The following is a 10,484-nucleotide window of genomic DNA, read 5'->3' as shown; positions in this document are numbered from 1 at the left end:
TTGAAAAAAGAAAAACAAATCTGGGGGCATCACGATGCCCGATTTCAAGCTGTATTACAAAGCAGTGATCACCAAGACAGCATGGTATTGGCACAAAAAACAGACATATAGACCAATGGAACAGAATAGAGAGCCCAGATATGGACCCTTGACTCTATGGTCAAATAATCTTCGACAAAGCAGGAAAAAATATGCAATGGAAAAAAGACAATCTCTTCAATAAATGGTGCTGGGAAAATTGGACATGCAGAAGAATGAAACTCGACCATTCTCTAACACCCTACAAAAAGATGAACTCAAAATGGATGAAAGACCTCAATGTGAGACAGGAATCCATCAAAATCCTAGAGGAGAACATAGGCAGTAACCTCTTTGACATCGCTCACAGCAACTTCTTTCAAGATGCATCTCCAAAAGCTAGTGAAACAAAAGCAAAAATGAACTTTTGGGACTTCATCAAGATAAAAAGCTTCTGCACAACAAAGGAAACAGTCAATAAAACAAAGAGGCAACCCACAGAATGGGAGAAGATATTTGCAAATGACACTACAGATAAGGGCTGGTATCCAAGATCTATAAAGAACTTCCCAAACTCAGCACCCAAAAAACAAATAATCAAGTCAAAAAGTGGGCAGAAGATATGAAAAGACACTTCTCTGAAGAAGACATACAAATGGCTAACAGACACATGAAAAAATGTTCATCATCATTAGCCATCAGGGAAATTCAAATCAAAACCACACTGAGATACCACCTTACACCAGTTAGAATGGCAAAAATGGACAGGGAAAGAAACAACAAATGTTGGAGAGGACATTAGGAGAAGGAGGGGAGAAATGAAGGGGGGGAAATCAGAGGGGGAGATGAACCATGAGAGACTATGGACTCTGAGAAACAAACTGAGGGTTTTGGGGGGGGGGATGGGTTAGCCCGGTGATGGGTATTAAGGAGGGCACGTACTGCATGGAGCAGTAGGTGTTATATGAAAACAATGAATTGTGGATCACTACATCAAAAACTAATGATGTATTGTACAGTGACTAACATAACAAAATAAAATTTTAAAAAAACCACTGAGTGTGCAAAAAAAAATTTAAAAACAATAAAACACTGAGTGTACACTTAAAAAAAAAAAAAAAGATGCTCCCTTCCTCTGAATGTAGGGATGGCACCTGTCACATGAGGGTCTCATCACTTGCTTCAAGGAGCAGGGGCCAACAGAGTCCTTCCTGCACCTGCATCTCCCAAACTCCTTCAACCCAAATATTCAGTATGCCAATGTACCACATGTTGGGGTAGCCTGCCCAGAACCCTATTAGCCTTAACCCCAAATAGCAAGGAGATGGGGACTATGGTATAAAGAAGTATCTGGGCTAAGAGTCTTGCATGGTGAGAAGAAAAAGGGAGGGGGAGAAGGTACAGCAGAGGAGACACCTCCCAGAGGCTAATGAAGACCACCAGGAAGGAGTGAGGCCTGGTTCCTGGGTGCGGGTTGAAGTGAGCCCCTCTTCCTGTGTTCTGGAGGCCTTCATGGGACCGATGACTGCAGAGGAGGACCAACTATGTGCCTCGGGCACCAGCTAAGCAGTGGCACTAAAGAGAGACAGAGAGAGAGGATCTCAAAATTAAAGGTTCATTGTGAAAATTAAATTATTCTTATTTGATTGTTTTTTCTTTGTTTTTATAATACATGAGATGTCATCGTCTCTGCAGGGTCTGGGCCTCTGAAGACCATAATCCACTCTTTGATTACCCATACACACAGAAACAATATCACTATAAAGTGAAGAAATGGACTCTTTTGTGAGCAGCTTATGAAAACTGTCTCCTTATTTCCTAGTGGCACTTTGGATACTTGTGAGCACATGTGTGATTAGACTTGAGCTGAGTCCTTGTGTAATTAGCTCTGTGTGCTTGTGTGTTCCTGTAAGCGTTTATAGAGGCATGTGTACGCAAGACGTGGGTGAGGATCCCAAATGCTATCTGAATCTCCAAAATGTTGGCTCAGAAGTGAGACAGATTGAAACAATCTATAAAAAGAACAAGAAACAGAAAGGAAATTGAGTCCGAAAAGGAAAAAGGCCAACATCTTATTGAAGAGGTGCAAAGGCCAAAAATTGAAACTACGTGTTTATCACAAGTTATAACTATTCGCTAAGCTGCTGTGACGTTTAAAAAATAACCAACTCCATAACATGGTTTAAAACAGTGTTTACCAACCCTGAGTGGGTTTAGACATTCATTATTCACATGTGAAAGAAGTTTAGGGCAGGCTGCACAAAAAAACTTCCGGAAGAACGGAACGAATTTCTAGTGTATAGACATAATTTGTGATATTTTCATTAACCTAAGCTATTTTAAAATAGTGCATTACCGGGGCGCCTGGGTGGCTCAGTCGTTAAGCGTCTGCCTTCGGCTCAGGTCATGATCTCAGGATCCTGAGATCGAGCCCCGCATCGGGCTCCCTGCTCGGCAGGAGGCCTGCTTCTCCCTCTCCACTCCCCCTGCTTGTGTTCCCTCTCTCGCTGTGTCTCTCTCTGTCAAATAAATAAAAATCTTTAAAAATAAAAATAAAAAATAAAATAGTGCATTACCTTGTAGAAAGAAGCAAAATCCCAGGGAAATGATTATCAATTTATCACTTCTTGTTAATAGGAAGAAGTTAATTCTAATTTCTGAAGAGAAGTACAGAAAACCTTTCATTTTGATTGACTTTGCCAATAAAAAAGTGAAGAAATATAATGTGACATTTTATTTTTTTTTTTAAAGATTTTTTTTTTTTTAAGGATTTTATTTATTTGACAGAGAGAGAGAGAGAGAGCACAAGTAGGCAGAACAGCAGGGAGAGGGAGAGGAAGAAGCAGGCTCTCCACCGAGCAGGGAGCCTGACATGGGGCTTGATCCCAGGACCCTGGGATCATGACCTGAGCTGAAGGCAGCCGCTTAACTGACTGAGCCACCCAGGCGCCCCTATAATGTGACATTTTAAATCTCATAGACAAGTTTAGCATGAAATGTTACAGTGAAGTGAAAGAGGTATGTAGATTTGGCCTGACCGTCCCCCTGGAACCTGTTTACTGGAAGATTTGGATGTTTTGCAAATCTCCTGCATTTGTGTAATGGTTTACCCTTTCTCAAAGGGCTTTCACCCTCCTGATCCTTGTTGATCCCCAACACAACTTTGTACGGTGTGTGAGTATGAAGTGTGAGGAAAGTGAGCTACAGAGGGGTTGTGTGGCTTACTCAAAGTGCCACGGTCAGTGACTTGAGTCCCACTCAAGTAATTCCTATTTTCCTTCCACCAGTCATTAATGCCTCCCCAAATTAACAGAGTATCTGCACGTGCATTCCAAGAGCTATGGAGACATCCACTGTATTATGTGTGAGTGAGATTTTAAGTGGGACAATCCCTGCTGGGGAGGAGGATACCACTATGGCCGCCGCGGCTGTGTGAGTTCATTGCAACCAACTGGTGCCCCAGCCATGATAAACATCATCTGTGATGACATGTGTAGAGGAAAAGACCCTGATGGGGGACAGGAAAGTTGAATTCTACTCCTTGTTCTTATCAAGAATACTGCAGCAATCACCACTAACCCTGCCCAAGTGCTTACTATGAATGAGGCATCTTGCTAAGCGTGTCACGTGGAGAACTTCTCAAAGCTTATCTCCAAACTCATCCAGTTATGCACATTAAATATGTACAGTTTTTTTATGCCAATCACATCTCAATATAGTGGCTTAAAAACAATAAAATAAAGTTTGAAAACAACACACACAAAAAGATTCACAGTAGAAATTTTTTAAGGATTTATCATCTAGTCAATTGAACATGGCATTTAGATTTTTTTTTTAAGATTTTATTTATTGGGGCGCCTGGGAGGCTCAGTCGTTAAGCGCTGCCTTCAGCTCAGGTCATGATCCCAGGGTACTGGGATCGAGCCCCCCATCGGGCTACACAAGCAGGGGGAGTGGGAGAGGGAAAAGCAGGCTTCCCACGGAGCGGGGAGCCCAATGCAGGTCTTGATCTCAAGACCCTGTGATCATGACCTGAGCCGAAGGCAGATGCTTAATGACTGAGCCACCCAGGCGCCCCAACCCTTTCCTACTTCTTTTTTTTTTTTTTTAAGATTTTATTTATTTGACAGAGAGAGCACAAGCAGAGGGAGAGAGATGGAGAAGCAGGCTCCCTGCTGAGCAAGGAGCCCCATGTGGGACTCGATCCCAGAAACCTGGGATCATGACCCGGCCGAAGGCAGCCGCTTAACCGACTGAGCCACCCAGCTGTCCCCCTTTGCTACTTCTTAAAGAGATTCTTCGTTGCCCTAATTCTATACAGGGAAGGCTTCTGGTCTCTCCGGTGGTTTTCATTAGCACATCAACAATTATTTTACTTCAGTGACATATTTTGTGGTGATAGTTCATCAATAGATTAAAGAAACATGGCAATCTAACACATTCCAGTAAATAATCAGGACAAGATTAATGGTTCTATTTAATGAAAGCCATCTGTTTGTTAAAGCAGCTTGCACGCTTTCCTCATTTCATTTCAGATTCCAATAAATTGTGAATGCCTTAAAGCGCACTTGAGCCAGGCTGAGCAAATGTAATTCTTTGAGAGTAATATTCACCCCTTTGAGAACACTAACCAATTGCCGCATGGTCTAGAGCTGCAAAAGGGAAAGGATAGTCAAGTGACAGCCTATTTTGTTGACTTGACGGCCACCAACAGGTCTGGTTTTTTATGTCTCCTTGGCTTAAATGAATTGACGAGTGCTTTGCTGGTGTGCGGGCCTTATCACAGGATGATGGAGCAGCCAGCCAAATTCTCTGGTCTTTCGGGTCATATTTTACCCTTGTCTCCAAAGCATAACGAGTCATCCACCATAAAAATTACCTCGTTGTCTAAAGAGAAATAGACAGTTCCTGGGTTGGTGAACTTTTAACCTAATAATTGGAGTAAAATACAAGTTGGAGGCAGAAGAAAGTTTGCATTCCAACTTTTGAGGACACTCCTCCTAAGTGAGTGTATGCACTCAGAAAGTCTAGAAGGACATGTTAAAAAACATTAACAATGCCTATCACTGGAAGCAAGATTAAATGACTTTTATTTCCTTTTAAAATTGTTCATTATTTGTATTTTCAAACTGTTGTTCATAATCTTTTATCGCCATCTCAAAAATAAAGGGAAAAATTTTTTATTATTAGCCACAATTATGTCATCCCCCGACTAACATTTTGGTGGCAAATTTACAAGCATGGCAGTGAATAAGAGATTACAATTCATATTATTTTTATTTGAAGATTTATACCTTTACTCCCAGTCTGAAACAAGGGCATCCAGGGCTTATATTGAGGAAGCTTTTTTGTACACAGTCATACTAGTGATGAAATCTCATTCAGCTAATCTTTCCATCGTAGAATGGCAAAAAACACAAGAAATTCTGGTTTTAAAATAGATGATTCTTCATCCATGGAATTGCTGAATCACTATGTTGTATATCTGAAACTAACATAACACTCTATGTTAACTACACTAAAATTAAAATAAAATTAAAACAAAAACAAAAAACAAAATAAAATAGATGCTTCTTACATAGAAAACAATTTATCTGGAGGTCATCATTTATCAAGCAACCTTAGCTAACCAGAATATAGCCAAGTATCCTGACAATCCAAAAAGGACTTTGACCAGTCTAAAAAAAGAAGATAAAATATCTTGCTCAAAAGAGAACCACTCAGGCCTTACCATCAATCAATTTTTTCTTGCTTTAGGTAAATGGAATGGAGTCCCAAAGGACAGAGAGAAAACTGGGTCCGTTTCTAATGGACTCATTCGCCAGTGTCGGGGAAGGTATTTTGGAGTCCTCCATGGTCCTAAAGGTTTTTTGAGGTCACCAGCAGCCATCAGAGTAAGACCCCTCAGCTACAGGGGAGTAGGAACCCCGTTAGTGCTCAGGGAGGGGAAGGTCATGCATAGCCTCTGATGAGCATGAGGGTTGGATGACAATGCATGGCACTCCCTTTAAAAAGTGCCAGTGCTTGGGGTCCTGGGTGGCACAGTCAGTTAAGCGGCTGACTCTTGGTTTCGGCTCAGAGTCACGGGATCAAGCCCCCTGTCAGGCTCCGCACTCCATGCAGAGTCTACTTGAGACTCTCTCCCGCTGCCCCTCCCCACCACTCTTTCTCTTTCTATAATAAATTAAAAAAAAAAAAAAAAGTGCCAGCTCTCTAGGGACAGCAGAGTCAAACAGAAGAACAACTAAACCAAAATCTTTACCACTTACTCTATGTGAAATGAAGGTAACCCCAGGCAGTGTTTTGGGGTATACCACAACCAGCACAGAGGCTGCCGGAAAAGAAGCGTTCTCCTCTCTTCCTCTTCAGTTATCCTTTGCTCCCATAACAAATCATTCCAAAACTTGGTGACCTCAAACAACAAATCATTTATTTGTTCACGGTCTTGCAATCTAAGCTGGGATCAGCTGGGCAGTTTTTCTCCTGGTCTCAGCCAGGGCGACCGGGGAGTTGTAGTTGGCTGATGGCTTAGCCGGGGTCTGGCTGGCCCTGACTAGTCTGGGACGTTCTCGCTCACATGGCTGGGGCTTCAGCTGGGACAGCTCCGCCTCTCTCTCCATGGAGTCTCTCGTCCTCCAAGAGGCCAGCCCAGGCTTGTTCACAAGGCAGCAGTGCTTCCAAGACAGCAAAAGTAAAGCTGCAAGACACATTCCAGCCTAGCCTCAGAGGCCACATAATGTCTCTTCCACCCCATTCTGTTAGTCAAAGCAAGTCACAAAGCTGCCTGGATACAAGGGATGGAGTAGTAGATTCTACTCTTTTTTTTTTTTTAAGATTTTATTTATTTATTTATTTATTTGAGAGAGGGAGAGATTGCTCACATGAGTGAGCAGAAAGAGGGGCAGAAGGGGAGGGAAAGAGAGAATCTCAAGCCGACTGCACACTGAGCTCAGAGCCCAACGCAGGACTCGATCTCATGACCCTGAGATCATGACTTGAGCTGAAATCAAGAGTCGGACACTTAACTGACCGAGCCAGACATCCCTAGACTCTACTCTTGATAAAGGGAGTAGCAGAGTGACATTGCAAAAGGAGTGGGGACACGAGAGGCGTGGCTCACTGAGGTCATGATTGTCATACTCGACCACACTACACATGGCGTCCCCTCCTGGGGACGCGAGTTAGTCTGACAAGTACGATGGAGCTTAAGTTCCTCAGACAGCCACAGCCGTGTTTCATCCCAGTACCTTCGGAATGGATGGAGCACCCCATCAGCCATGTACAAGGCAAGAGCCCATGGCCTGGTCAATAAAGAAGGAAGTATGGATGGTAATTGAAAAATTCTTCGCTTTTTCTAGCTCTACGTGGGGGATTTGAATGAAGTCGGAGTTCCCACAGTTAGACAGGTGAGGACGGAGACATCAAAATACTATCATTATTAGGTTGTTTCTATTTTTTTGTTTGTTTGTTATATAACCTATTTTGATAGCCTTATATTTTCCCCTTGGCTTGTGACCTGGGAAGCACATATCATTCTAATAAGCTTGATTTACTGGCTTTCTAACCCATAGCAGATTAAAAGGAGCAAATAAAAGGGAAACAAAAGAAGTACTGGTTCTCAGTTCTCTGACAAAAGCAAAAATGACCATAGGAAGCCTGGCAGAAAGGGAGAGTTCAGAAAAGCTATAAAAAGCAAATTCAATTATTCAAAAAAACTTGACAGTCTGGGGTCATGTATTGTAGAGACAGAACATCCTGTATCATATCCCAACTGTATTTATAACCAAGACCTCAGAAATGTTTAATTATTTCAGTATATACAAGTAAAGAACACAGAAGATCATGTATAATAAAACCTCACAATAATGCAAAATTGCAAATTTGAATATAACTTAATTGGTAATTGGCCCCAAAGGGTGGGAGGAAGGGAATAAAGTGACCTCATGATCCTATGGGATATTTTCACTTAGTGCGTGTGTGGTCAGTTGTGTATAGTATAATTTTCTTGTGTTGACATTTCAAGGGCTTAGTCAACCCAGAAAATTGACTTTTATGAATCCCCCAATGATGCCAAACACACAAAGTATTACTTAACTATTTTCTGCCTAATTGGCACTCATTTCAAAAGAACTGAAATCTACTCTTTTTTTCAGTTGTACTATACATTTCTGCAAAATGCTTTTTATTCACGAATATTATTTGATCACTGTAAATTTCTTAAAGGGACAGGTATGTTTATTGCCCTTTTAAAGATGAGTATAAATATTCAAGAAAGGCAAAGTAACTTGCCACATAGTTGGTTAGGACTCACATATTTTGATATTAATTGAGCTATCACCCCCATCAGGGAGCATGTTTAGAGGATCTCTAGAGTGTTCACTCAATTCTAATGTATGGGGTAGGAGGGATTCACCACACCAAGGAATTCTGGGACACCAACTAGGTGCTTACAATTCAAATCAATTCTGACACTATCAACCAGAGACAGAATCAGACTCCACAGGTTAAGGGTTCAGTCCTATAAGACTGCCCCCCTCCTGCCCCACTTCAGACACTAATCATAAACCCAGTTTGGGGGCATCTGGGTGGCTCAGTTGGTTGGGCAACTGCTTTTGGCTCAGGTCATCATCCGGGGTCCTGGAATTGAGTCCCACGTGGCTCCCTGCTCAGTGGGGAGTCTGCTTCTCCCTCTCCCTCTGTGATCTCTCTTGCTTTCGCTCTCTCTCAAATAAATAAATAAAATCTTTTAAAAAATAAATAATAAGCCTAGTTTGTTACCTGTGCTTCTGATCAACTGACTATAGATGAGATGTTCCATGACCTCCTCCACCTTGGGATTTGATTAATTTGCTAGAGCGGTTCACAGAATTCACAGAAGCATATTCCTTACTAGATTACCAATTTATTATAAAAGAATATAATACAGGAACAGCTGGATGAAGGAGATGCATAAGTATGGGGAAGGGGCAGGAGTTACATGCTCTTTCCAATCATCCCACTCTCCCCCAAATCTCCATGTGTTTACCAACCCAGAAGCTCTCCAAACCCTGTCGTTCTGGTTTTCTATGGAGACTTTATGACACAGCCCTGATTGATTAAATCATTGGCCACTGATGAGTGATTCTACCTCCAGCCCCTCTTGCCTTCCCAGAGGTCAGAGGGTAGGACCGAGAAAGTTCTAACCTTGTAGTCACATGGTTGGTTCCCCTAGCAACCAGCCCCCATCATTAAGTGTCATTCAAAGACACCTCATTAACATAACAAAAGACACTAAATTCTCATTCCTTAGGAAATTCCAAGGGTTTTAGGAGCTCTGTGCCACAAATGGGGGACAAAGACTAAATATATATTTCTTATTATAAATCACAATATCACAACCTCACCAAAAGCCAGTTGAGGAGGGCCCCAGAGGCAGTCTGGGGGCTTTCAAAAGTGGCCCTCTCTGGGCGCCTGGGTGGCTCAGTTGGTTAAGCAACTGCCTTCGGCTCAGGTCATGATCCTGGAGTCCCTGGATCGAGTCCCGCATCGGGCTCCCTGCTCGGCAGGGAGTCTGCTTCTCCCTCTGACCCTACCCCCTCTCATGTGCTTGCTCTCTCTCATTCTCTCTCTCTCAAATAAATAAATAAAATCTTTAAAAAAAAAAAAGTGGCCCTCTCTGTAATAGGACCATGTCCACATGAATTGATGGAGATCCACAGTGCCCCATCCTCTCTGCCTTTTCTACATATATGACTTTGGTTTAATTAATCCATGGAATCTGATTATAACCCTTCCCCTACACAGAATGGTGTCTGGGCCCCCAACCCAGCTCCGCTTTCAACATCATAGACTGGAGATTAGCACTCAGTCCATTATGCTTTTTTTTTTCCAGATTCATAATTTAGTGTACAAATTGAGTATCACATGATGAGTTGGCATTAGCTTCTCCAGGCATGGGAACTTAACAGATGAGGTACAGGTTAAAATTCGTTTATGTTGCTTTCACAGCTGGTGTTTTTTTAGACCTTAACTTGAAGTATAAGATCATCAAAGCAATGCCTCCATATGTAGCCAGTACACAATTCATTCTACCTGTGAGAGTATAAGAGTTGAAATATTTTTTGATACCAGTGAACTGGAATTGAGCATCAGTTTCTGGACCTGCCATGATTTCAGTCTTGCAGAAGGCACCATTTCCGCCGGTTGTGTCCTTCAACGTACGCAGCTACCCCGCAGTCGGGCAGTCCATTATGCTTCTATACCCAGCCTCACACCACTCCTGTTCTGGACCTCATTTTATGTCCAATCTTGGCGAGGGCAACTTGTAGGAAATCTATCCTGTTGCAAAGCCTATATAGGACATCTCTATTCTTGTATACACATTACCCATGATCCATTAGAAGTATTTTTTTTAAGATTTTATTTTTAAGCGCTCTCTACACCCATTGTGGGGGTCGAACTCACAACCCTAAGATCAAGAGTCACGC

At 42.2% G+C, this 10,484-nt stretch overlaps 1 protein-coding gene across 1 annotated transcript; it reads right to left on the bottom strand.

The window, feature by feature from the left end:
* Positions 1-9,891: 9,891 nt before the first annotated feature.
* Positions 9,892-10,231, bottom strand: LOC123841891 (ATP synthase membrane subunit K, mitochondrial). The gene has a single exon (XM_045871360.2). The coding sequence runs from the start codon at positions 10,163-10,165 to the stop codon at positions 9,989-9,991; it is 177 nt and encodes a 58-aa protein (XP_045727316.1). The 5' UTR covers positions 10,166-10,231; the 3' UTR covers positions 9,892-9,988.
* Positions 10,232-10,484: the final 253 nt, after the last annotated feature.

This window comes from Mirounga angustirostris, unplaced genomic scaffold (genome assembly GCF_029215605.1).
Source record: "Mirounga angustirostris isolate CCGP_5_RB_7025 unplaced genomic scaffold, mMirAng1.0.hap1 SCAF_5, whole genome shotgun sequence".
NCBI classification, from domain to species: domain Eukaryota; kingdom Metazoa; phylum Chordata; class Mammalia; order Carnivora; family Phocidae; genus Mirounga; species Mirounga angustirostris.
This window is presented reverse-complemented; position numbering and strand designations above follow the sequence as displayed.

Excerpts from the sequence above, each read along its gene's own strand:
- LOC123841891 (XM_045871360.2), bottom strand. The coding sequence starts at position 10,165 with ATGGCAGGTCCAGAAACTGATGCTCAATTCCAGTTCACTGGTATCAAA.